Source organism: Gavia stellata, chromosome 8, assembly GCF_030936135.1.
Source record: "Gavia stellata isolate bGavSte3 chromosome 8, bGavSte3.hap2, whole genome shotgun sequence".
NCBI lineage: Eukaryota > Metazoa > Chordata > Aves > Gaviiformes > Gaviidae > Gavia > Gavia stellata.
This window is the reverse complement of record NC_082601.1, coordinates 26,946,482-26,973,834: the sequence shown is the minus strand read 5'-3', so window position 1 is coordinate 26,973,834 and position 27,353 is coordinate 26,946,482. Positions and strand designations below refer to the sequence as shown.

Genomic DNA, 27,353 nt, shown 5'->3' with positions numbered 1-27,353 from the left:
TAGTGATTTTTACTGCACTTTCAGTAGTGTATTTGAAAATAGTGGAGGATTTTATAGCTGTCAGAAAAAAAACCACCCAAGAAGTGTGTTATGTTTGTTGAAGTATTTTGGTATAACTCTTGTATAGCAGATTTTAGTGACCTGGTAAAAGTAGCAACTGTTATTTATTCTTAAACTGTGTAATTTACTGATAGACTATTAAAGTGAAAACAAACATTAGAACCTGGGAAAACTCCCTGTGAAAGAAGATGCTTGCCACACTTCGAGGTTTGAGTCCTAACACAATGCTCCTATAGATATGTATACTGTGACTCTGTGCAGTTGTGCAATCTGTCTTTGGAGTTCCCTAGTCAAACTAGCCCACTCCTGCATGAAATAACTTTTCTGTCCACTTATGCCTGTCCCCCCACTCTGTCCGAAGTCCTTTGTCCTCCCACCATTTCTGAAGTCTTCAATGTCTGTGCTTTGTAACCTTGATAACCGTTGTAACCTTGACTTGATACCTGTTCTTCTTCTGAAACATGTATTCTGTTCAAATCCTCCTTTTGCTGGCAGCTTGGTTAGTGGTTTCCCTAACGTTATAGCTGTTCTTTTGTTGTATTTGAATAGGAGGAATCAGCTTACACAGCCATGGGTTCTTTTCAGTTTGAGAGAGATATAATATAATTTGACAGCATGTGGCTGACATCACATACACAGAGTCCTTCAATAATGCAGCAATTGTATAGCCTCAGAATTCATGTATAGACAGATTTCCTCGATTGTCATAGTACTCAAAACTGCTAGACTGACTTGGGGGGTAGCTAGAGAATGGCGCTAAAAAATAGTGTTAGGAAGTATCTAGTTGTGCTTGTAGAAGAGCACCCTGCTTTTGAGAGAATCTTTTGGGTATAAAAGGGTCATTAGTAGTGGTAATAATTTCATCAACATCTGCTGTCAAGTCTAATCACTGAGTCTCCGAAGCCTTTTAAAGGTGGCTTTTAAATTTCAAGAGGTAAAAGTGCCTATTTTTCTTACCTGCTTTATGTTTTCTAGTGCCATTCATGTCTATATTCATGCACTGTCTTACTTATCAGTGATAACTCTTTGGGCTTTTTTTTTAGGTCTGAGCAGTACTTTGGGAGCCCGAGTGATATGGCTTCTGCAGCAGAACACATTAGAGAGAAGATGAAGCTAGTTAGCCTGAAAAAGCAGCAGCTGAGACAACCAGAAGCCACTACCCCAGAGAGCTAATACTGACCCTTGTCTATGAATTCGTAATAGAACTTCAGTTTGTAATCCAGCATGTTGTTTGCATATTACAGAATTTGGCATAATATATTAAAATGCATTTCACAGCTGTTACAAGTCTCAACTTTTTTCAAGTAAATGTTCTCAGCATCTTAACACTGTACATCTATCAAGCCATAATTATTTAACATGCTATGAAACCATAGATTCCAAGTATCTTATGAAAAGGAACTGTAAACTTTGCACTGAAATTTGCTGTAAAGCTTTACCTGACCTGTCAGCTGCTTCTTAGTTGAACAGCTGATGCAAGCTTTGAATGGTGCTAATGAAAGGAGTTCCATATTATGAAATTGTAGTTCTTTGCTTCTCCCTATGCCCAGGTGATGTAGTAATTTTAGACTGTAGGTAAAGTTCCTGCGGTGTAGACAGTGGTGACCCTATAATCTTAATTTGAAATACTTTTTTTTAAAAAAGATCATTTTTATTGTGCCAGTATGCAACCTGCCCATCAAATCTTTGATATATCAAATTCATTAAACAGATGTTTTCCTATTTGTATTGATAATGTATTAAAAGCTGTTTGTGCTTAATAAAAATCATCTTTTTAAAATCTAATATAAATTTGTTCTGGTCTGTATTCCCAAATGTCATTTGTTTTATATTTGTGATAAATGGTAGTAAAAATCATCACTCCCACAATATATTTACAAAATCTCTACAATTTTTCTCATGAAATATTCTTTAACACACTGTAGCTATAAAGGGAACTGGTCTTGAACTATTATTAATAGGAGTGAGAGTATGTTGGGTTTTTTTTACTTACAAAAGTAAGGTAGTATGTGCATAAGTCAGTGTTGTATTTATAATAGTTTTCTTCCCATGTAAGACTGGTACGCATATCTTGTGCTTTATTTCTAAGTCTTGTTTCCCTTTGAATGGAGAATCTTGAATAATGTGAATATCCCTGGTGTAGTACCTTGGAGGTTAAAGTTTTTCATCTAATGAAAAATGATTAACATGAAGTTCATAAACAAATTAAAACCTGAGATTAGTAACAAAATGAAATTTATTAAGAGAAGGGAATTGGATTGAAACAAAATCAGCTGTGTGCATAATTTGGTTAACTACTTACTCTTCAGGATTTAATCTGGATAAATTCAGTATTATATTTATTGGAAGATGGTGTGGTATCTGACCATTTTAGAATACTGTGTGAAATGAACAACTGTAGGTCTATGTACCTTATGTTATCTCACTATATTTTGCTCACAGTAAAGATAATGCTCTCTTCCTGCAGTTGTTGTTATTACTCTGTAGGTTTTCTTGATGGATCAGTCATTCAAATATTATTGACTTATTTGTCTCAGTTTTTCCACATTTTCTCCACGGGAAAGTGATGTGTCAAATAAAGCAATTTCTCTATAAATAATAATTCAAAATTATTGGCTTCTCTAACTTCAGTGATAAAGGTGGTGGGGGTTTTTTCCCCTCTAAGGGTATTTTGGCAGAGGAAATCCAATTATTTGATGCAATGGTACAATATTACATTAATACTAGTTTAAAAACAACTGAAGTTTCACAGACCTTATTTAAAAGATTATATTGAAAAAGTCTCTTTATAAAATTTAACTTAGTTGTTCCAATTCCATTTAAGAAAGCTGCTGTTACTGTGGCTAATATTTGGATGAGATAAATAAATTTAGAAAGAATGCAAACATGAAAACTCTACACATATTTAATACAAAGCACAAGCACAAAAGAAATGAAGATTATAGTCATTAATAAGCACTGTGTCTCCAATTCTGCAGCATTTGTAAATTGAATCTACTTACAGTAAATAATGGTCTGCAGTATAAAATCCCATTAAAATATTAGTTTACAGTAAGTGCATGTTATAAACACTAAGATTATTTGCAGGTTTTTATTTTAATTTTTATTCTATTTTTATTCTGTTTAGGGGCTCAATAACATATGCAAAACCAGAGCACTATCAGAAGCTCCGAACTCATTCATGTGTCAGCTGTGTGAACAACTTGAACTGATGACCATTCACCCTAATAACCCCAACATTAATTTTGGCTCCATGATTGAAGTCCAGTCCTGAGGCTGTTCTTATCTGTGGTCCAGCATTCCCAGAGGCCAGTGGATTCTGACTTTCATCCTATTGTCTCTAATTGAGTCTCTGATATAATGCCTTGGGCTATGCCAGCTTTTCCTCTCTCTTTCTCTCTCTGCTCCCTTCCCCTTCCTCTCTGGAGTTCCTTGCCTTTAGGGAAGTCAAGTGGCTGGTAAGGTGCTATTTACCAGCACTTTGCAATTTGGCCATTTTCTATGTACCAGCAATGATGGCAGTAGTTTTCTAAGTCATGTTGCATGAGTCTGCCAGATAGTTCTGAATCCTCCCTATGAACTCTGAGACTTCCTATCTTACTGAAAGAATGGAATAAACACCATCTGTTAAGAATACTGTTGAATGTAACTAATTGAGAGATATTTTTGTGCTGGTCTTCTCTTAGTCAATCTACCATCTATGGTTTTACTTGCTGCTGAACCTTTAGAAATGTACAACCCTTAATAGCCTACAAAGTCAATGAGAGATATAGAGACATGCTAAAAGGCAAAACTGCTCAAGTAATCTGTTGTTACTTGTCTGTGCAGATACTACTGCAAGCAGTAGTGGTGGCTCTACCTGTGGCTCTTGCTCTGTGCTTTTTGGCAGCAAAAATGATTCAAATAATGGATTCCAAAATATAGGGGTTTTAAACATAAATCACCTGCAGTGAGGGATACAGTGCTACATGTAAGATGGGGAGATACCAATAGAATAGGGAAGGATTGATTGTAAGGATTGCAGTTATTATACTCCTAAGTATATTATGACCAATGACTTGGAAGGGATGGTGTCAACCCTGTTCCATGGTAATGACATCAATAACAAGAATTTTTAAGTTCCTGTTAGCCAAGTTTGGATGTATTTGAAATGTTTCAAAATATGGTAAGCATTTTGTTACTCTTTCTGGTAATGTAATTCTGAGTGTGTTTTTTGTGGCAGTGAACAGTGAGCAGCATTGGAATAGTGATCAACTCAGTAGGTGTCATCCATTTTTAGTAAGGCATCAGTTGGATAGACTGGCAGTCATATAAAATGCCTATACACTCTTTTAATTGTGAAAGGTGTGTGAGCATTTGTATTAGTTTCCATAAAAACGTTTGATTCTGTTTACTACTTGACTTTGTTGTTAGTAGGACTAATGGGGTTAATTTTTTCTTAGAAAAAACAGGTTTGGACCATGGAGACTTGTGTAGTTTGTGTGACTGACTTCAGAGTTACTCTGGAGGTACAGCAGTGGATGGAGAAGTGTTCTGTGTGCAGTGGGATTTTCTAGCACTTCTTATACCATCACGCTAGCCTAAGGACATCAGTGCCAGATAACAAAAAGATAGGGGGAAGATTTTTCTATCCCAGTAAAAAAAAAAAGTAAAATTATCAGTAGGTCATTATCTCAAGGAGAGGTTGTCATGGGCTTTCAACACCAGTAATGATGCGTAATGATGTTATGTTAACCTTCAGTTTCCTGAATTCTTTCTACAGTATAATTTTACTTTGTATAATGAGATTATTAGGAAGAAAGGAAGATTTTGGAGCTACAGGTGAAATTCTGTAATAACTCTGGACCTCACGTTATGTGCTAAATGCTGAGAGACAGGGATGAAAGCAAAGTTTTGGTGATTCCTAACTTCTGAATTCTATCCCTCATATCTCTCTAGACTCTTGCAACAGTAAAAAGGGAGTCAGCACTGTAAAAATGCTTTGTTACGTTAGACTTCTGTTCTAATTTAAAGAAAATAATCAGAAGGTTGGTCTAAGCATACAGGATCTCAACCCATACATATGTAATAGCTGCGAAAGTGCCTGAATGTGAACTGCAGGGCCAAAAAATGTTCAAGTGTCTGGAATTTACGTAACATCGTTCCAACAAGGTAATTCACGATCTCTTTGGAGAGATATCGGTTGTCTTTTTCAGGTTTGTGGAAAAGTGGTATACTCTGAAATAAGATACAAAGGCAAATAGTCAAGCAGTTATATTACTTCTGGTTCCAACTTGCACATTCATTTTGAATCTCGGTAGACTGAGTCTTTTCTGTAGTGTGACATTTCCACAATTTCTTAATATGTAAGAACTAAAGTGCAGGCTATTGTAGAGTTACTTCTGGGGAATTGAAATCAGGTGTTAGAAAAGTACGCTGGGCTATCGTTTTAAAATCACTGTTTCCCACAGTCAGCCCCCTTTTGTTTCCTCTACTTAGATAGTCCCATCGTTAGAGTACTAATGTCTGTCAAGACTGCATCTTAATTGAAAATTCTATTAAAAACTGACTAATTGCATGCCTTTTGCAAGGATATGGAGTCAAGGAGTTCAAGATATTTTTCATCTAATGTTCAATGGAGGTAGTTTTGTTGTGGAGATTTACTGTGTGGAAATACAGGTAAGACTAAATAACCACACAAAAATGAGTTTGGTTTCCTGCTTCTAATGGGTCCCTTTGTACAGTTCTCTGAAACACATGGTAGTTTAGGACCATTTTTCTGTGATGTCAAGGTTATTTTGGTGAATTATTATAGTGAATCATTAAAGAAATTTGTGAGAACACCTCTGATTCTGTCAAATTGGAAGACAACATGTTAATCAAATATCAAAGGTATTAAAAAAAAGATACTTATGTGACTGTAAAATTTTCGTTATGCTAATACAAGAATGTACAGAGACAGGATATATTAAAAAGTATTTAGCACATGTAAAGCATTAATGATACACTTAAGCTCAAAACAGCAATGAAAATTAAGGCAACAGCTTTCTCTTTTCCTGTCAGAGTTGACTTTAGTTTACATAGGTCTCTATTACGGCAAAGATTATGGGAATATAATACAGAGATAAGAGAAAGACTGAGTCAGGATATAAATTCCTGTTTTGAATGGAGAGGAGAAAAAAAATATACTTTCTTAAAATGTCAAATATGCTAAGGAAATAGGTTGGAAAACATAAAAAAGCAAAGTGAAAATCAATTTTTTAATTTAACTTCAGTTAAAGTTCAGCTAATTTTCCAGATACTAGTGATATTTACAGTTTATAAGCTGGAGAGCAAAGAGCTAGACTAACATTTCAAACTTCTGAAGCACAAAGAAAAGCAAAGGAAAGTTTAATTGATCTTAAGTTTAACATTTTGGAATTTCTTATTGAGTAGGTTGTTAAGTGGAAACAATTGGTTGAGTTAGCAAGAGTTGTGCAGATAATTTACTTTAGTAATGAACAGAAATGGCAACATCAGACTTTTATTGCAGATAAACCATAGGTTTTTAATAATGCTGCTTTGTTGGCAGTTTAATGACAGCATTGAAATGTCACATGTGTTGTGACTACCTAATGCTACAGGAAAAACTACCTTTTTGTGCACAAGTAACTAGCATGCAAAGTGTGCTTAAAAGCTTAAAGCAATTTAAAATTGTTAAGCATGTTTTTTTTTATAGTTCTACAATTTTAAATATTTATTTTACATATTAGCAACCCTTTTAGCTGTTCCAGAAACAGCTAGCCATTGATTACTGTCAGACTCCACTGATGCAAGCTTCTGTCTCGGGAAACCTCTAAAGCACTTTGGATTTGTAGGTAAAGGGGAGGAATACTATAGGCTATGTAAAATGTCTTGTTGGTTTATTAAGCTCAAACATCTGTGCTTAAAATGTCTGAGTAGACCCAACGTAACTATCCCTAGTTTCTAATACTCAGTGTGTAATAATAGTCTTTCTTTGGGAAGGCTGATTTAGCCACGGATTATCTGTCAAACTTCTATAGCAAAACATGCCACTGACTGCATGTGACCAAAATGACCTATATGACTGTTTTGCACAGCCAGCTCAAACATGGTTTCTACTTACGACTGTATAAATACACTTGGGTCTTCTAAGGATCCTGACATTACATATCCCTGTTTTGTTCTGTCTATTCTGCTACAATACTGTCACTGTCAGAAGGCAACATGTACGTTAAGTAGATTAGAAAATAATGAAAAGGAGGTCTCATGGTAGCTGTGGGTCCTAAAAAACACAAAGTAAGATGCTTGGGCAGTTCTGTGTAGGTATGTATTGCGCAGAGAATAAGGCTGTGACACTTCAAGACAGAAGAGCCCTGAGACTTCTGTGAAGTCCTGACAATCACTGGCTCTATTTGAATGGATATAAATGCTTCCCAAACAGTATGCTTATAGGTTGCACCTTAAACTTTACTGAGGCCTTTCCTAGATCTTACACCAAACATTAATCACTTATAAATTATGGAAATAAAATGGAGAGTGAAGCTTATCTTAGCTGTAAGAACTGCCTTTCAGAGGAACTCATGGAAGACCTGTTACTTGAGACATTTTACATCAGAACAAAGCATAAACAAATACCTCTCAAAACCCCTGTTTTTTATTTGTTACTCTTCTCCATTTTGGCAGAGGCAGTCAATGTGTTAATTTCAGTGGTATAATTTTCAGACATGGTTCACTGTGTTATGCTTGGTTTGCAGTGTATGGATTGCCATCTCAATTTTGGGGTTTCTGCTTCCCATGTTCATTTTCTCAGCAAGAGTTGCAGATGCTGGGTAAGTGACAGCACATTCCCACTGTCATTGCTGACTTGCCAGGCATGCCTGGATTGCTCATGATGCCTTTGCCTCACAGGATCAGAGGTTGCAGAGTTCCAGTGGGCTGGAGAGCTCCAGCAGGACGTTTCTTAAAGTATTACGCCAGGAATTTTTTTTTTAAGTCTTGGCTAAGTGATAAGTGTCTTAAGATTCCGTTCTCCTCTTAAGGTTTTTAGACTACTAGGAAAGAGAGTAGCTTTCACGGTGTCTTAACCATTTCCACAGGCAAGTATACATCATGGTTATTTGATATTTATTATGATTATGTGATGTGAGTCTGACTTTTAGAAACTTGGGAACAAGCCATATTCTAAACTGGTACTAAGTGCAGACTGTTCTGTTTCTGAACCCTTGTATGCAGCTCTGCATGCCTCTATTGGATGACAGATAACTGCAAGCTAGTCTCAGCAGGGTGAAGATTGTACAATGTATTCAACACATTTGACTGCTACTCCACGTATCTGTGGTGATGATGTGAATGCGATGCCCCACTGTCTGCTTTATATCACTCACTGCCTCTCAGAGCATGGCCTTTCTCCTCTCCAAGACAAATGTATCCAAAGAAACACAGTAATGTGGTCAGCTGTAGCCAGGGTTTTTATTAATGCTTTGCTTGAAACAGCATCAAAAAGCTGCGGTGAGCCACATGCTCAATGAGCCTTGTAAGGTTTTTATTTCCACCCATCGTATATGGCCATTTCATTAGGTAGCTGCCATTTGCAGGCATCATTTCATGGTGCATTACCGCTGCAGAACCAGTCATTCATGAAGAAGCCAGGGCATTTGCTCCTGCAGGTGACAGAAACATGAACTATTGGAGTTCTTTTTGCTATTCACTGTTAGCTGTTACCTCTTCTCTAGGTACTGCTTTGTCTTCTGGACCTTATCAGAGATATCACAGAATCACTAAGGTTGGAAAAGACCTGTAAGATCATCAAGTCCAACCATCATCTAACACCACCATGCCCATTAAACCATGTCCCACAATGCCTCGTCCACACATTCCTTGAACACCTCCAGTGATGTTGACTCTACCACTTCCCACATAAGATATGTCCACATGTGGACATATCTTATGTGGGCGCAAGATATCTTATGTGGACATAAATATGTCCACATGGCTACCGCTAAACTGTCTTCTCTACTAACAATTTTGTCAAAGACTTTGCAAGCGATCCAACAGACATTTTAAAGAGTTCCTTCATTGTTTTCAAAGAAAAATTTACTTTCAGGATGAAATGGTTGCTACTGCCAGTGTGTATGTGTTGGGAGGGGATGACAGTTGCATTCCCTGCTTCACAGGGTTGCTAGGAAGGAAACCTCATTAATATTTGGGAGTGGGTGAGATGTTCTAGTCATGGAAATCATGCACACACCCAGAGGATATAAAAAGCACAGCTCAAATAATTTACATCTTAGAACAGTGAGGTGATGGGTTTTTTTTCCTATATATGGCAGTGAGACCTGAAGATCAGTAGTCAGCAAAAAGAAAGGAGAGAAAACCAAGGAAGTGTAATAAAACCATTTGGTGAATTGTAATAGTTTAATTTACGATGAAAATATTTATAAAAATAATGTGGTGTCAACAGCTAGGCTGTAAGGAAGTTTGGGAAGATGAAACTCACCCTTTGAAGGCATTTAATCGAATACCCTGCAAACAGAAGAAAAGTTAGCATAGGGAGAATGAGTAACTCAGAGACAGGGGTTTAATTACAGAATATTTACCTAAATATCATAGCAAGCGAAAAAAAGCTATGCAGCCCATGAAGTACTCAGGCTATTTTTATGCCTGGAACACTGAAAGTAAGGTTCTAAAACATAGTTACTGCAGATCCTGCTGCATTGACAAGGGATGACTTAAGGTACATCATCTATCTCTGCCTTCTGAAAAGACTTCAGTGTAATGAAAGGATGACAGAGGACTCCTCAAAAGTTTCTATTAATTTAGGCCAAGTTCTGGGATTCCTCATTGAAATGTGGTTTTTAATCTTTCAACTGTCTCCTGGAACCGCTTACGTTGCATTCAAGCTCTGTGAGTTAAAAAATGGAGGCAGTAAAATAGTTTATATTTTAAACTTTCTCATGATTTAGCTAAAGAAATAGAAAGCCCACAGTAATTGTATAACTGGAAAAAAAAATCTAAATCTAATATTCCATCTTGCAACTTAAGAGGATTATTTAAGATTTTTTTTTTTAAATCTGAAGAGTACTGGAAAACATATTGCATTATTTTAAAGCAACAGTCCAAAAATAGATGAATATGAAACATTAAGGATTTGCAAATACATTAGCATTATTATTATTTTTAATTTACTTGACATACATCACTTTCACCTCAGGGCCTGACAAGATGCCTCGAGTAACACCCTGATTTATGGTCATTTGCAGATTAGATAGGAACAGACTGGAGCAAAACCTACTGCACAGCCAGTGACGCCATGATATCTTCTCTAAACCTCCTGTAAAAATGTCAGTGTATTTTTAATGTAACCAGTCAAAACTTTAATTTGAAAGTTATTTTGCATTATATGAATTTTACTTCAGCATTCCAGCAGTGTTGTTGTTGCCAGTGAGGACACAGTACTGTTCTCAGGGCATAACATTCAGGCAAATTAATGTGATGTCTGAGAACGTATCCCGCAGGACTCTGCCTCAAGCATTCTAATATTGAAATTGTGTTAAGGTTAAAAACAAAACAAGAACCTCTGTGCAATTTTAAAAATGGAAGAAGCTTACAGCTGTACTTGATTTGGTATTTCCTTTCTCCCCCCTCCCCCAAACCCATTACATACAGAGGGTCCCCAGTGCAGCTTTGTGTCTGACTGCAAATTTAAACTCTAGTGCTTGCGTGCCTTTTGTCTCCACACTGTGAGGAAGATCAGAGGAGGTTATACCAGAAAATCTTGTATCCGCCATATCATTAAACTTCAATTTGTATCCTTTTTCAAACAAAGATGGTGATTATTGTCCTGGGCAAACCTATTTTCAAGCGTGAAATTTGAGGTAATTAAGCAATGTGGATCCTTAATCAAAGCAGCTGACTGCAGGGTTCGCTAGAGGACTGATACTTCAGAAGAAGCTAGCTTGAGAAATTGGAAAAAGTGATCAAAAAGTAAATTATTCCATGATTCACTGGAAAAGACTTTTGTCCTAGCAAAAGGATCCTGGACATGTTACTGGATGCTCTGTGACAGATAAAGCTTTTGGAAAAGACACATTTGAGCAACTGGTTTGTTTGCGTGATCAGCACTGATGCTGATGGCCTATGGTAAATGTGTATCTGTAAAAGGGTCACAAATAGAACTTACACCTTGCAAGTCTAACACCGTCAGGAAGGTCACAGATGGTCAATTTAGTGATTTGTTTTGCAGCGATACTGCAGTTTTAAAGTGAACTCCTGACAGTGTTCATGCACTGCGTATTAGTTAAGCTCTCAAAGCACTGTTTTATTACATACAATTTAGTCTTTAGAATAAAACTAATCTGGAAGCTTAGATCCAAATGTGATTTAAATTGACCCAACACTTAATGTGACATTAGGTTCTTGACCAATATGTGTGCCACCTTCCCACAAGCTCTTTCAGCTTATACCTAAGGCAGACATATCAGTAGCAAGATCTTGAACAATGCAGAGCTCTCTTAATACCCTGACATGGTTCTCTTGCTACGAAGGGCTAAGTGCCATGTGTGCCTTTGCATTTGCTGTTGATTGTCAGTGCCTAACTCATTCTTGCAACTCTCAGCTGCTTCTTCGTCATTCATCTAGACTTCTCCTGGTTCAAAATTTTGTCCAGTCTTTTGTCTTCCATCTCCCTGTTTGAATTCCTTCTTTTTCTTATCATCCTTTTTTAAATTGTCCTTTCTCTCATTTTACACTATTTTACCATGGTGAAAGCTACATCTTCTCCCTCCTGCTGAATTTCAAGAGGAGAAACCTGAGGTCCCGAGATGGCTGATCGTTAATCTGTGTGGTGGAAGAACCAGAAACTGCTTGGAGCAGACAGCAGAACAATTCAGTGGGTCTCCTGAGAGTTTGCCACTTTCATGACTGCTGTTGGGCATAGGAGAGAAGGAATGCTGTGTTGAAGTCAAGGGAGTGAAAGCAGTGTTCTTGAAGACTTGAAACAATGATTGTACCTTGGGCACAACATTGCAGCCACATACTCTGTATAAAGAGCCTGAAGAGACTGTCAGATGGGAAAGCACAGCCAAGGTGGTCTTATCCTGGGATGACAATGAGGGAGACTCCAAAGGAGTGTGCATCCTCCATAGCTGATCCAGGGTCCTTGTCCCTGGAATCTGCAGTCAGATCCAACGAGGACATGCTGACAGACTGCTTTTTGTTTTTCCCTACTACAGCCAGGTAAAGATACTGATTTTCTATACAGACCTCTGGGGTAAGGGAGACTTCTGGTGATATTATAGCACTGGGTGCAGTGGTATGGAAAAGTGACACCTATCTCTGGTTTGACAGCATGGGCTGCTATGCTTTTGAAATTGATTCCTTCAGGACCTTGAGCTGTGACAGAAATCTTCCTGTAGCAGCTCTCTGTTGCACAGCACTTGCCTAGGTTCTACCCTGTGTGCGATACCTGGTCCTGGTGCCCAGGTGAGCCAAATGTGCAGAACACCAAGATAACACAGCTCTCTATTACTTATGGTCCTGGTCCATGGACGATTTGGTCTTCTCATGAGAAAGGGCAACCCCTCAGAAGAAGGGAGGAAAAACCACTTTTCAGGTTCTGGAAGAAGAAATCAAAACGACCAGCTAAGACACAGGAAAGGTAATGCTGTCCCAAGGATGATACAATGTCACCAGCCTGCACTCAGTTTCCCAAGCCTAGAGCTTTTTTTGCATGGTAGACCACAAGAAAAGCCACTCCAGTAGAAATGAGTACCAGAGAAAACATTTTGCTCTGTTTTTCCTCAAAAGATGTCCACCAGGATAAGCATACATTCATTCAAGATGATCTCCCCACAGGATTACGTCTACTGCTTCCCACTGTGGTGTCTTGTAGTACACATTGCCATACAGACAGCTTGGTCTTCATGGTGTCACTTGGAAGCAGTATGAAGAACAGCGATATATATAAAGAGTCTTGGTACCAAATTTCTGTCCACTGAACCTCTACTGTTGCACTGAACCACCTGGTACTGCAGACAGCAGCATTCAGATCAAAGGAAGTTTTAGCACCCAGGCCTAGAACAAGGAACAAATGACCTGTTCCTGGTGATTGTACAGCAGCTGGAGTTTTTGCTATGGATGGCAAACAATGGCTCTGAAGCATGTAAATCCAACTTAACTGCTGTTCAGTTAGGGTTGAAAGAGTACTGGGGGGGGGGGGGGGAGTTGTTTTGGTTTTTTTTTTAATTACAGGCAATGCTTCCTAAATTTGTGGGACTTGAATTCTGAAGTGGTATATGGCATCCTTTGTAGAGCTTGGAGGATCACTTAAACTGGGAACAGTGAGGAGTATCCTCATATCCTGTAGTCACACCCCTGTTACATTGGGTGTCAGCAGTGAGCACACATCTGTTTAACAACCCCGTTCCAGACAAATAAGCGGTGAGGGGAAGATTTCAATACTTCCTGCTTTTTAACCTCTTCTAAGTATGTCACACAATTCAGCACTTACATGAAAGGGACAGGCAGGACCTGGTACATGCTTGCTGTTTGAGGTACCATGATCTGGAAGAGGGAAATGTGTTACTAGAATATGCAGAAGAATGCTCAGCAGTGTGAACCTTCAAGTAGCAGAGTTATACAAGATGGAGTTATCTTTTTAAAACAAAGTAAAGCACTGCTATTTATAACTCCACTGATAAATTACTTTTTAAGAATTCTAAAGCCTCGTGGCTCTTTAACACTTAAAATTCAAATCCCCTGTTGAATTTTTCTTTTCTAGATAAACCCTCCCCAATATCAGATGTCTAAAGTAATGTGCTATTAGAAGTGTGGCTGTGTAACATATTTCTGTACTTGTTCTAAATTTAGCTTTCTAAAATTTGTGTCCATTTAAATCAACTCTTCCAAACAATAGCAACAATATGGCTTTAATGTTTTGGCATGGTTAGTATAGTTGTATCTATTTAATTAGTCTCCTGTTAAACGAATGACTCATACTGATATTTTTGTGTTATTGCTCGGTGATTACTTTTAATAAGATTGAACAGAGATGTTTCACTCTTAAAAGTGGTCCTAAGAACCCAGTTACACTGATGTAACAGTCTCTGAACAGTCTGTGTGATTTTTAACTGATGTTTTTATTTCACAGGTTTAATGCAGACATCTGTATTCATGTATAAACTGAAAAATAATTGAAGAGAAACAGTCTTTTAATAGAGTTAAATTGTAAATCTAAGTTAATCACAGAAATTAGTGAAATGGTGCAAAACTGTCATTGTAGTTACCTTATTAGTGGGACAATTTGCAGCTGCCTTGAGACTTAGATGTTGGTTACAATCTGCATCTTAATCTTCCTTCTTAACAGGGAGAAAGCGTAGCCTGTCTCACATCTATATTTGGTGCAGAGCGCATACTCCACTGTGCTAACACACCACATCAGGAAGGAATTTCAAATGCTCCCAAGGAATTTAGCAACAAAAGTCCTGCTCTCTTTCCTTACATGCATGGGTGAGGGAACGTACTAATCTTGTGTAATAAAGTGTTCTCTTTCTGCTGCTGGAGCCTGAACAACGGATTAATGAGCTATCTAATGTCTTTTCATTCTCCTGACAGAGTTGAATACAGTGGGCCACCATTTTCTCTGTTGACAAGCTTGCAATTGGGTTGACTAGTGTACGTGCCACCTGTGAGCTATTAAAACTGCTTCACTTTTGTATTCATCAGAGTACAGCTCCATAGGCTGTGCAGCATTTGTTTTGGACAACACCCCGTGAGACAGAAAAGTTGAGCTTCCTTGGCATGCTGATGGGGTAAGTCCACTCTCCAGCTGATTCTGAGGAAACTGAAGTGTGGAGGTAGCCTGCCTGCCATTTCTTCAGTAAACTTGAGAGGACATGTTAGTCTCTTCACCTGAGATGCGAGAGAGAATGAGATGTGATCACTTTGCACTTCACGCTTATGTGTTGTTTTCTGTGTTGTTTAATCTTTTCACCCCATTCAACAGTTAAAATTTTCATTGTTTATATTTTGTCATTATATTTACATTTGAATAGTCCTTAAGTCACTTTTTTCTTTCAGTCTTTCCTGTAGTGGTCACTTTAAGAAAATGTATAAATCCAACTTGTGTTTTTTATTGGCTGTGACAACAAAATAAAATTAAACTTGCGAAGAAACATGATACCAAGTAATTAATGTGTTCGGATTTGGAGACATCTGTTCAGATGAGTTGGATTAACAGTACAGCTGTTAATCAGAGCTGCCAATGGCTTCAGAATTATCATGGGGGAACTGTGTTCCTCTCTCCCTCTCTTTTTCTTCCTTTCCCTGAGATGCTTTTTGTCCTCTTTCTCCAGTTTATTGTTGTATGAAGCCTCCTCAAGCTTATCTGTGAGTAAAGAACCTAAAGATATAACTTTTTTTTGCACGATGTTACGTTTAACAAGGAAAGGAGATTCTTTTTGAAAGCACTAATGGTTTAATGCATTCTCAGAACAAGAAATTTGTTTTGCTGCAGGGGTTCTTGAGTGGAGATCCCAACACCCCAGTTTTCTATGCTGCCCATCTTGAGTCATGTGCTAAGATAACAAGATAAGAAGAAAGCAGATCAGATGAGCAGGTTACCACCAAGCTGGGTTTATTATTTCTGTATATTTGAAAACAATCAGGGTAATTGTACATTCTTCAGGAATTCAAGTAGCATGATGCCTAGTGAATAAAAATGTAAGCAGTCCCTATATGTCAGCATTCCTCTTTACCCTGTATATAAGCCAGGTAAAGAAAAGGAAGACAGTTTTTAAAATAACAGATGCTAGAAAGAATGGTCTTTTTTTATATAACATTTAGAAGCTGGAGTTCTAAATTTAAAGCCTATATGAGCTTTCTTAAAATAAGAGTGGAGGCTGAAGTGATATAACGTGGTTGTAAGCCGTAGTTAAATCTGGTGGATTTCTTCTATCATGTAATAAGTAGTAGGGATTTAGGTACTATTTTGACAAGTGCTAGGTACAAATAGCATGTATACTCTGTGGAAATCCTCTAGGATCCAAAAAGAGGGATATAGGGAAAAGAATGCTTTGGGATGAAAGAATGGGACTTGGAAAATTAATGACCAGTGAACTGAAATGCATCAGCTGTCATTGCTTCCCAGGTCTGTTTACTGTATGGGTTTTTTTAAATGTTGTTGTCCTTGGAAGCAAACAAATAGTGATTTTGCTTTTACTATTGCACTGAATTAGCAATGTTAAACTGTTTGCTGGTTTCTTGATCTCCCATACACTGTTGGTTTTATAGTTAGCAGTGTTTCACGGAGACATGTTCAGCGTGACAGGGATGAACCAGGATACCTTTGCTTTTGGTCTTTTCTCTGCTTCGTGCAATGATGCTTTCTGGGTAGCTTTTTCTCCTCATACTGTTTTCTTGGGGTGGTAGAAAGTGTCTTCAGGACTGGTGATGAAGGAGCAAGAGTAGAAGGGTTTTTGTTAGGGTGATGCACAGGAAGAATGGGAAGATACAAGCTATAATGCTTAGTTATACTTGTATGTTCTTAAGTAAAACGAATCTGGGAACTATCAATAATCCAGGCAACACAGACCATGGTTTGTTCTTACCATTTTTTTCGGGGGGTGGGGGGGTGGGGGGTGGGTGCGGTTTTGGGGGGGTTGTGTGGAGCAGGGTGTCTTTCACCCCTCAGGCTCTCTTTCACAGCTGTTTCCTAGCCCTTTACTGAGACTTCTGTGCCTTCTCTTTCATGGTGACAAGGACGGCACAACACCCTTTTTGGGGCCACCAGGGTCCCAGGCTATTTTAGGGCTGCCTTTTCTCAAGCTCATGGACGCTAACGTGACAGAGAAATGGCTTCTGCCTGTGCTTTAGCTGTTACCTACCGGAAGTTAATCTCATTTACCCTGGCTGGCCCTTTCCCTCCCTCTTGCAGGTAATAATAACCTTGCTCTTGGGAGCGGGGAGAGTTTCCTCCCCCCTTGGTGCACCTGTCCTGCCTCAGTAATTTTGGCGGCAGAAACTCCTCACTGTCGTCAGGGGAGTGAGGGCGGGCTGGGCCGGGCTGCCCTTCACCCTTGGGTGGTCCGGGGGTCGTGAGAGGACAGACTTCCCTCAGCTGTGGCCTGTGTCGGAATCTCATAGCCCTGCTGGAGGCAGGGGGGCAGCCTGCACTATTCCTTGCTCTGCCTCTGGGTGCTGGGAAGTCAGTTTGTGCCTGGCCCCCACTCATCCTGCCTCTCTGGCCCTGAGTAAAAGGGTAATGTCTGTAAGTGTCTCAGTTTCCTTCTGTTTTCTGGCAGCCTTCATAGTGTGGTTCTCTGCAAGAAACACTTCTTTCTAATTAAGTGTTAAGAAAGAGGTGGTGTTACAAGTTAGTGTTCCCCACATGCTGTTCACATACTTTTTGACCTCTGGGAGGAGGCGTCTCTGTTTCCCGCCTTCCTCCCCTGACTGCTACATCTGCTGGGATGGTTTTTATCATACTTGGGTTTGGTTTTTAGGAATGAAAAAAACTTGGTTAGGATTTCAACCAGTTTGTCATCCTAAAAACCTACTCAGCCGGTGTAAGGTAAAAAGGAGCCTCTTCCAGGAGAAACACCTACCTCCTCCAGCTCAACCCTCTGCTTGCTTTCATGCCCTCATGCCGTCATTACTGACGATACCTGAAAATGGCGCCTACTCAAAAGGTAAGATGGTAGGAGCCAGCAAAAAGCAGAAACCACAGACTTGGAGAGGTCTGACATCTTTGTCCCTCTTTGTTCCCAGAGGGAAGCAGTGTTTATGTACCTTTTTCCAAGCCACACGAAACCCATCAGTTTGAAGGATGCTTCCTTCCCTTGTTCTCCTTCCCTCCCTGTTCTCCCAGGCGTGAGACAAGGAAAGAAGCGGAGACCCATTACCTTTACAAACCAGTCAAAGTGAAGGACCTCACATCTTTGAGGCTGTAGGGAGTGAACTTTGTCTCTCCCAGAGGCATTTTCATAGTGCATTGGCAGTTCCAAAGCTCTGAACAAAAAACATCTTATGTCCAAGAAAGATAGGCCCTTTTCCTATGCATAACTGTCAAAACTGTAATTAGTGCACTTCCCTTGCCACAAGTGAGAAAAAGCTGCTGATAAGACATGCTCCATGTTGAAAATGAAACGGGTTTTATCACGTTTAGCTCAAATCCTTTTTACATATGGCTGTTACAGATAATATCTGACATTATTTACACTAGAGAGGCTTGATCTTTTTTTTCTGTGTTCCTGAGGTTGTTTCCTTTGTTCATTTGTTCAGTTTCGTTGTTTCTTGTGGACAGCTGGTGAATGCTATTTTCCTCTTGTCATTCTTACTCTCGTCTTTCATACAGCAGTAGCAAAGGGAAAATATCTCTCTCTACTGACACAGACAGCCTGTCTGTTTCTGGCTTCTAGCAGGATTTTTGCTTGTTTGTTTCAGACCAAGAAACAGATGACAGAGAGGTAAGTAAACAAGACAGAGAAAGGTATGCTTGTTAAATTTCATTTCCCTGGACACAGCTGAAATAGATCATCATGCAATGCCAAAATCCTCAGCTTTTTCTCCCAGGGTTGTGGTAAAAGATCTTTTCTGATTCTTTGCTACCTTTTCTCTGCCTGCTGCTCTGATGTTTCTCTGTCTCTATCTTGTATGCTCAGCATAAATCAAATAAATACAATATCCATGCATTTGTTATCAGACATTTTGAATCACTTGACTCAGCCTCTGCCAAACTTGCTTATGGTCAGCTTCTTGAGTGTGGTGTTTTTCCATGATTTCCAGCTGTCAGCACTATGAAAAATGATTCCTCATTTAACCTGAGTGAAAAACACTCTCATGTCCGGCTACCGTAGTGAGATGATGGATTGGCCCAACTTGTGCTATGAAAAAATACACTTAAAATGTGTTCCTAAGAGAACAAAGACTCAAGAACACACCTTGACATAGTACCAAAATTGGTTTGTAACTCCTTTTATTAAGACTAACAGGAGGTCAGGCTGGTTTTTTCCAACCAGTTTTTCCAGCAGTCAAGTCCTGTTTGTTCTCAGTCCTGCCTGCAGGGTGAAAAATCCGAAGTCGCTTGCCTCCTGGTATGTTTTTTGGAAATCTTGAGTATTTAGCAAGTTTTGTAAAATGGAATCTGTCTTCTATTCAGACCAAAATAGGGTGCTCCCTTCTGTTTCAGTTTTGAGGTTTTCTTCAGGACTTCTACCTTCCAGCTTTTGTGTGTCCATTAAAAGTCAAGCATTTTGTTTTGCCATATCTATTACACAAATACACACATGAGTCTCATAAATACCTATATAATGTTTCAGTGGCCTCTCACAGGTGTCACAAGGAGGTTTGGAAAACTACGTGATATTTGTTCCCTTGTTGGCAGCTTGAGGGTTCATGGTTCTGTTTTGGCACAAGGGATGGGAAAATTGTTGTTTTGATTTGCCAAGCCCATTTAGTTCAGCACAAACTACTACTAACGTGCTTCTGGATACCCCATTTGAAACTCATGGTTTGAAGGTGGTGATCAGATTAAGATTATAATCTGCCAACAGTTGGGTGTGTGTGCAGAATATTAACAAAGAAAAAATCCCAGACCTTGACACATCCATCCAAATTCCCTGTAACTATCCTAAGTTTCTTCCAGTCCAAAATATTTTAGCATTTGATTCCAGATCTTGATTTCACTGCAGGTGTGTCTGTTCTAGTTTGCAATTAGCAAATCTAGTTTATATAAAAATGTATCTAAATATTACATATTTTTAAACTAAGCAAATAGATGCTTAGAGGAGAGTTATGCCTGTAGTTTCTTGGGTGGAATTGTGTTTCCAGAGTGACCTGCAAACTGAAACACCAGTGTCACTTTCTCAGCTGTTCTGTGGAAGGAAACTTAGCAGGTGCTGTTGCGTACTGTAGGCTACTTGTGGCATGCTCTGGGCTTCTGGTAATAGAATTAATATGCCAAACCAATACTGTGATTTAAATGTGTCTATTAATTTCCCTGCACTGAATAAAAAACTTAAGTGCAGTTTAAACAATTATTAGCGAGGTCTTCCTTATGCTCATTTAGAACAAAATGAAGACAATAGAAACAATTTATGATTAAATTGAAAAGTAGGTAGATAATTTTAGGCATGAGTAAAACAATCCTTAAGAATTCACACAAAGTACTTGGTTTCCTTATCTGGTTGTTATGGTCACTATACTTTTAAATATTTTTGGACTAAAATCCCTTGTCTGTTTTGATTCAGCATCTGACTTGTATACATATGTTCATCTTGTTTGGATGAACAGTGGAAGAGTTATGTTGAGCAAATATATTCAGTAACTAGAAAATGAGAAAATATTTTACTTGTAGAAAGTGAAAATGTAGATTGTATAGTTGCATGTTTTGAAAGCTCAAAACACTGGGTTTGTCTGTGTAGACTCAATAGTGAAATTTTTTCTAGCTGCTTTAATTTGAGAATCTTTTTTCCTTTGGTTAGCCAGCATCAGGTGATCTTCATGGAAGAAGCCCTTCACACTTCAGATGGTGACAAAAAAGAACAGGCAGCTTAATGTTACCAAACTAGGGGTGTGTCAAATCTCTCTCAAGAATGATAAACTCAATGGAGTTGTCTATTTTTAACCTCCTGTTCTTTCCTTTTGGCAGACTAATCAGTGTTAGCTGAGCTGTTTCACTGAATGAATCCAAGCAGATCTGTTGCTTTCTGAATTGAAGAGCGGACCTTGCAAGAGCATTTCAAGTCTGCTTTAATGTATGCAGTCCCATTTTGAAGCACCATGTCAAACGAAGCCAGTTCGGAGCAAAAGCCTTCTACAACAACAGTCAGTTCAGTTGCTGTTCAGGCTGGGGATGCCAGTATTGTTATAGCTGTACTTAAGGTAAGGCAGCAACTGCTAGCATGTCTATTCTTGGCTTTCTGCTACTCAGTCATTACTACTTCTTTTGAATGTTCTATGCAAATGAATAGTTAGCATAAAATGATAAGGCAAGGTAATTTAATCAGTTAATGTCTAATAGAGCTTCATTAGAAGGTAACACTTGTTTCTATTCACAATTTCTGTTTGTGGTGGGGTTTTTTTTAATAGAATAAACAATTTAGCCAAAATATGTAGGCTCTTAGAGGCAAGGAATTCCTCTTACTCTCTTTAAAAAGTAAGAGATAAATGCAGAGTGCCATGAAAATGTGTTAATAAGCATGATGTTACCTTTAATCGCAGTTAAGACTCCTCAAGAGTTATTTTTAAACTATGCTCAGCAATAGTTCTACATAAATTAGTAGTCTACCAACTCCATAAATGCAGATAGTGTGTCTTTTTTTTGAAGTGTTTGCTGGGGGAAAAAAAAAGCCTAAGTCTGATAAAGAGTGGTTATTTTTGAAAGCTTTGAATTCATATTCCCATGTGTTTTAGTAGAAGCCCTTGTATGTATATAGTTGTGCTTATAAGCACCTAAAGGCCTGTTCTGTGAGCTGGAATCTGCACTTTCAGCTTGCACAAAATTTGGCAAAGCTGGATGCCTAGGTACTGAATCCCAGTTGGAATTTATTGGCAGTTTGATTCTTCATTCTCCAAGCAGCTTGGAAAACATGCTAGCCTCAGCCACTAGAGTTTGCCTGTAATGCAGAGTGAAGTGATAATGCTTTGGGCTGTCACTGATCTAGGGTGATTATTCAGGATGGGGTTACCTCAGTTGTGCCAGTGGGAAGGTTCTCTCCTATCAGCTCTCACCCTTCCTAGGAGACAGGCTGCTGCCGCGGGGGAGCAATTTTGTTGCAAGGAGGCTTAAGTTTAGGGCGAAGACATTTCTTTTTCCCCTGTGTGCTGTGGGAACCATGCTAGCCTCCAGTGACATCACATTCCTTATCACCATCCTCTCCGGGTTATACTTCTCAGACTGTAGTAGGAAAGAATTAGCTGTCAAAGCTTCCTTTCTTTGTGTATCCTCCAGGACACAATGGGAGATTGCTGTTTGGGTTCCTATTCCAAAGGCTATTAAGTGTCCCTGCTGCTAGCTGTGCAATCTCTCTCTCTCTATATTCAGTATACAGGTATGTTGGATCTGAGTGGCATAAATAAGATTTGGGGTTATGGTTTTTGTATCTACTGTAATATAATTGTACACCCCCCCCCCCCCCCCAAGTTTCCTTAACTGTGCAATCTTCAGCTGAAAGGGGAGATGAGTTGGAGAAACCTTTTTGGCTCATTGTGATGATCTTACTCTTCACAGGCAAAACCAAAATCGCAGTAGCTATTGGATAAGGCTAGCATCTGGGGTTTTGATACCTGTTTCAAATGAAGTGAAGTTTATATTGTATCCTCTGTGTCTTCGTTCTGCAACTGAATACATTTTTATGGGTCTCCGCGCTCCTATGACCATGGAAAGTATGTGTGATCTGAGAGTCTGTGTGAGTAAACAAATGAAGGAAAGCTTGTGTTTTCTGAAGGCTGTAATTGTTTACTCATTACAGTGTGGAAAATGGGTGAAGCTTCAGCTGGCTGAATCAACACCAAATTTATTAGAAATTGGCAGCAATCAAGATGAGACTAAAAAACTACTGCAAGATCATGAATCCCTCCTAGCTAAACTTAAGGTAAGATGTGATGAGATCACGCAGAAATACATCTAGTCATTATAGTTCAGGTACAACTGTTAACACAGCTGCCTGAGCCTCCTGTTGCAATGTGGTGGTTAGGTTAAACTCCACGTAGAAAAAAATATGTTCAGCCTTTGTCAGTGTAGCAGATCAAAGTTAGGCCTCTGCACTGGAAAAATATGCTTAATGTTAACTACTGTTTTCTGACAACAGCAGTAAAGATGCACTGTTTTTTCCACTTTATACTTTACTGTCAAGTCAAGTGAAAAATTCCTATAGCCCTTAGTAACTGTTAAATATAATGGAATGTCAAATTTTTTTTATATTCTCCAATGTTATGAAAAGTTTGATTAGAGTATAACAGCTGTAAACACAAGCAAGTTCTTTGTAAGTGTGAAGTAGATATTTCAGGCACATATTTATTGAATATTAATTGATGTAAGTTATGGTAATAATTATATCATAACATTAAATATTACTTGACTTCAGTTAGGAAGATTTTAGCTAAGTAACAGACCTAAAATCAGATTTTAGCATTCTTGAGAACAGATTATAACAACAGTGATATTTGGACACAGAGTGACATGTTCACTTGAAAAAGCTGAATTATTTTAAAAGTGGATGTTTGACACTGAGAAGAGGCTAAAGGCACCTAAGAAGAAAGTTTATTTTTATGTTTTGATAGGGCAGATTGACTTTATACCTGCAGACAAATAAATTCCTCTAAAATCATGGAGCTGTGCACAGCAACTTATCTTAATACATTCCATCTATTTTATTTTTTTGAGATTACATAAAATTCAGATCTGAAAGAGCAAACATGATCAGGGTAGGATCAAGTGCACTTGATTTAATACTAGTGACTACGTGCTTTCCCAGTCATAAATCTCAAATGTATGTGAGTTAATTTAATACAGTATATAGAGACGGTAAACTAATATGGTGCAAAGTGTGGATTTTGAATAGTATGAAGAATAGCATTACAAAAAATAAAACACAAAACAACACTAAAACAAAAAAACACCCAAAACCCCAAGAGGGTGGTACTGTTATCTTTGCTTATGCAAGTGCCTCATCTTTATTGCCATCAGTGCTACGCTCAGGCATTCTTGTAACAAGCTGCTGTATCCTGTTTGAACAATTCAGAATTAGCTGAGTTCTTACAGACTGACAACAGGAAGAATCTGAGTTTTGTTCCTAATTGTCACAAACAAATTTTAAAGTGGAAAAAGAAAATATAGTAATTCCAAACTTTAAAAGAAAAACAAAGGGTCAAATAACATTTTACCATCAAATCAAACCTTGAATTGTTATATATTTATATTAAATGTTGTGTGCTAAGGGGAAGAAAATAAAATAAATATTGTTCTAAGAGAAAGCTTGTAGGTGTTACTGAAAACTTGTAAGGACATGAATAAAGACAGTAAAACAATAAGGTTCTCTCCATAGACTCCAACTTGAAATCACTGTATTAAAGAAAACAGAAAGGAAAAAAAAAAACAAACCCCAACCCCCACCCCCCGCCCGTGATCGATGAAATCTCTAGATGCATCCGCAAGTTGCTATTCCATTTTTGTTTTAAATCCTTTAAACTAAAATTAAGTTTTGGTTATGTTTCTCTTCATTAAAAAATTACTTAAATAGTGAAAAAAATTAAATAATCCAAAAGCATTTCATGCTCTCTGATGTTCATTCATATGTTTGACTTTCTATTCCTATTAATCTAGATGCATGGAACCCGAAGTTCATTTTTCATTTAGCAGTGTTTACCTTGTTTTCTGCTCACAATAAATAGTAAAATAATCACAAGTATTTTATTCAGTATTGATGAAAATGCTAAAATTTTTCATTCCTATTTGTGAAGTCTTGTGACTGATTGCTTGAACCCAGATGACTGATCCTTATTTGGATCCCCAAAGCTTAATAGATTATACTAGATCAGAAAATTTATTATGCATAAACTGTTAAAGAATGCTTGTCATCCAAATATAACAGGAACAAATACTCATTGCCCCTGTACTTGGCTCTGGTGAGGCCGCACCTCGAATACTGTGTTCAGTTTTGGGCCCCTCACTCCAAGAAGGACATTGAGGTGCTGGAGCGTGTCCAGAGAAGGGCGAAAAAGCTGGTGAGGGGTCTGGAGGACAAGTCTTATGAGGAGTGGCTGAGGGAACTGGGGTTGTTCAGTCTGCAGAAGAGGAGGCTGAGGGGAGACCTTATCGCTCTCTACAATTACCTGTAAGGGGGTTGCAGAGAGGTGGGTGTTGGTCTCTTCTCCCAAGTGACTGGTGACAGGACAAGAGGAAATGGCCTCAAGTTGTGCCAGGGGAGGTTCAGGCTGGATATTTAGGAAAAATTTCTTTACTGAGAGAGTGGTGAAACACTGGAACAGGCTGCCCAGGGAGGTGGTGGAGTCACCATCACTGGAGGTGTTCAAGGAACGTGTGGACGTGGCATTGTGGGACGTGGTTTAATAGGCATGGTGGTGTTAGTTGATGGTTGGACTTGATGATCTTTCAGGTCTTTTCCAACCTTAGTGATTCTGTGATTATTTCATGTTTTATACCTGCCGTCCTTACAAAATTCAACATTGATTAATGAACATTCTATAAAAGGATTAAGTTCAAAATTACTATCTTTTTTCTCAATAATTTAAGAGCTGCAATAATATAGGACTACAATGTCATTATAATTTATACTGACTGTGCATTTTTCAAACATGACTCTTTCCATCTTATAGTAAGCTGTTAACACTTCTCAGTAATTATTCAGTCTTAAGTTACTAACTCCACTCATCGAAAGTTTTTACAAGAATGATTCTCAGTCTTTGAAGTATTGATTATAGTAATCTTTTCCACTTAGCATTTGTTCATGAATTATGCATTAGTTATGTGAAGATGGATAAAGAAGTAGTAATGTTTCAGTCTTCAACACTTATGGACATAAAGATTTTTTTACTTATGAGAGGATAAAAAAGAACTTAGAAATGTGGGCAGGAGAGGGATTGAAAGGATGACACAAAATTGCAGTTGTTAGATGGTCCTTGTTTTGATGGTGTCCAGTATACGCAATTCTATTACCCTTTTTTTACCCTTAGTGAGCAACATAATTTTGTAAATTTTAACAATAACTAATTTTACAAACACATGAAAATTTTCCCAGCTGCAGTCTTATCCGGTACAGTTTTTAATTCTTCCATATTGGCTGCAAGTTACTATTTTTGACTATCTTGTTCCAACTGACTCTATTAATGACAGTCTATGGCAGCTTATAACATATTTATTTTTGCTCTTAATTAGATCTTGTCACTTAGAATGCATTATAAATAGTCTAAAAAAAGGTAAAGATGAAGATCTTGTGCTCAAGTAAAACTTGTTCCAGTTATGTGGCAACATTGTGGTATTTTATCTCAGGTATACATATCTTTTTAAAACACTTATATGCAACTGTAGTAATGCTAATACGGCATATAGAAAATCAGAAATCTTGTTAGAACAGCACATTTATGAAAATGAAGGCTTCTCTAAAATAAGTTATGAATATCCATAAAAAAGATATTTTAATTCAAAATATTTATTACATTTAGTAATCTGAATTGCTTCAATGATTAAACTTGTATGAATTTGAGAAGTTGCTAAATGCCATATTAGCTTCATTTGTTTTTATCAGTCTGTAACTTTTCAAAGTAAGAAGATTAGAAAGTTACATTACAGCAAGAGGAAAAAAGTTTGTGGTTTTTTTTCCTACTGTGCTTCATTAAAAAGAAAGGAGGATGGAATCCTTATGGTTTTTAATTTTAGAGCTAGAAGTGGTTTACAGGTAGAAGATAGTGTAATTAAGCATTTATCCATTTCCTGGGCAATCAAGTGGATACAATATTTTTATATTGTGGAATTTTTCATATTGTGGAATTTTTCAGTCACCTGAATTTGAAGTACAACAGTGAGGCACCTTTGAATTGTTTTTCTATTTCTCTTTTATTGTTGTATAAAATAAATGCAAAATAAATAATGTTTCCTGACAGATACCAATACTGGATACATATATGCTTAACTTTGTGATTAGTTCAATCAGTAATCAAAATATTCAGGCCGAGTTCTTTCATCGACTTCATACATTGAGGATTCATAGGTGTAAGTAAGGACAAAATTTGGCACAGTGACCAGTGATCAGTTTATAGTACTTCTGATGCTAGACGAAAAGGAATGTAATCCAGCTCACTATTCCAGGGAATTGTTTTTGACTTAGCAATGTTAACAGGAGTTAAAAAAACCTAAAAAAACAGTTTGACACTCAATAAGGTGGATGGTACTTTAAAGGGTAATAGTAACAGACTTGTTGAATGAGAAAGCAGTAATTTTTAGAACAGTTCTTTACTGCTTTTAATGTTCAGAATTAGTGTGACAAAAACTGGTGTACTTTAGGGCATTAGGAAAAAAACATCCAGAATAGTTTCCTTTGATAGAATGTACTCTATCATACTCATTACTCATTTATATTTGTTCCATTGAATTTGGAATTGGGAACACCCTACTATTTCAATAAAAAACAGAATACAACTTTTGAAAAGGTCCCTATTTCAAATGTTTATGAATTAGGAAACAGACATGTTATTGTTAATAGAATTGAAAGAATAAATGCTGAACAGGAAATCGTAAAACTGAGACTAAACAAAAAACATGTACATGATGTCTACAACATCTAGTTAAAATTCCCTTC

At 37.9% G+C, this 27,353-nt stretch overlaps 2 protein-coding genes and 1 long non-coding RNA gene across 5 annotated transcripts in view; 2 read left to right on the top strand and 1 right to left on the bottom strand.

Annotated features, from left to right (window-relative positions):
- The window catches only part of SESTD1 (SEC14 and spectrin domain containing 1), a 62,703-nt gene extending 60,864 nt beyond the window's left edge, over positions 1-1,839 (top strand). For both annotated transcript variants that reach the window (XM_059820097.1, XM_059820096.1), the window contains exon 20: positions 1,104-1,839. In XM_059820097.1, coding sequence (XP_059676080.1) covers positions 1,104-1,233 — 130 coding nt within the window. In that variant the 3' untranslated portion in view covers positions 1,234-1,839. The remainder of the gene's footprint in view (positions 1-1,103) is intronic.
- Positions 1,840-8,487: 6,648 nt separating this feature from the next.
- Positions 8,488-14,406, bottom strand: LOC132317380 (uncharacterized). Its single transcript, XR_009484070.1, has 4 exons — positions 14,325-14,406; positions 13,550-13,602; positions 9,539-9,564; positions 8,488-8,702 (listed from the first exon to the last, which is right to left on the bottom strand). It is a non-coding gene; the product is annotated as an uncharacterized LOC132317380 (long non-coding RNA).
- Positions 14,407-14,492: 86 nt separating this feature from the next.
- The window catches only part of CCDC141 (coiled-coil domain containing 141), a 107,128-nt gene continuing 94,267 nt past the window's right edge, over positions 14,493-27,353 (top strand). The window contains exons 1-4 of one of the 2 annotated variants that reach the window (XM_059820175.1): positions 14,493-14,547; positions 14,653-14,849; positions 20,687-20,919; positions 22,509-22,631. In XM_059820175.1, the coding sequence (XP_059676158.1) occupies positions 20,818-20,919; positions 22,509-22,631 (225 nt within the window). In that variant the 5' untranslated portion in view covers positions 14,493-14,547; positions 14,653-14,849; positions 20,687-20,817. The remainder of the gene's footprint in view (positions 14,548-14,652; positions 14,850-20,686; positions 20,920-22,508; positions 22,632-27,353) is intronic. The other variant, XM_059820176.1, reaches the window with a different exon arrangement.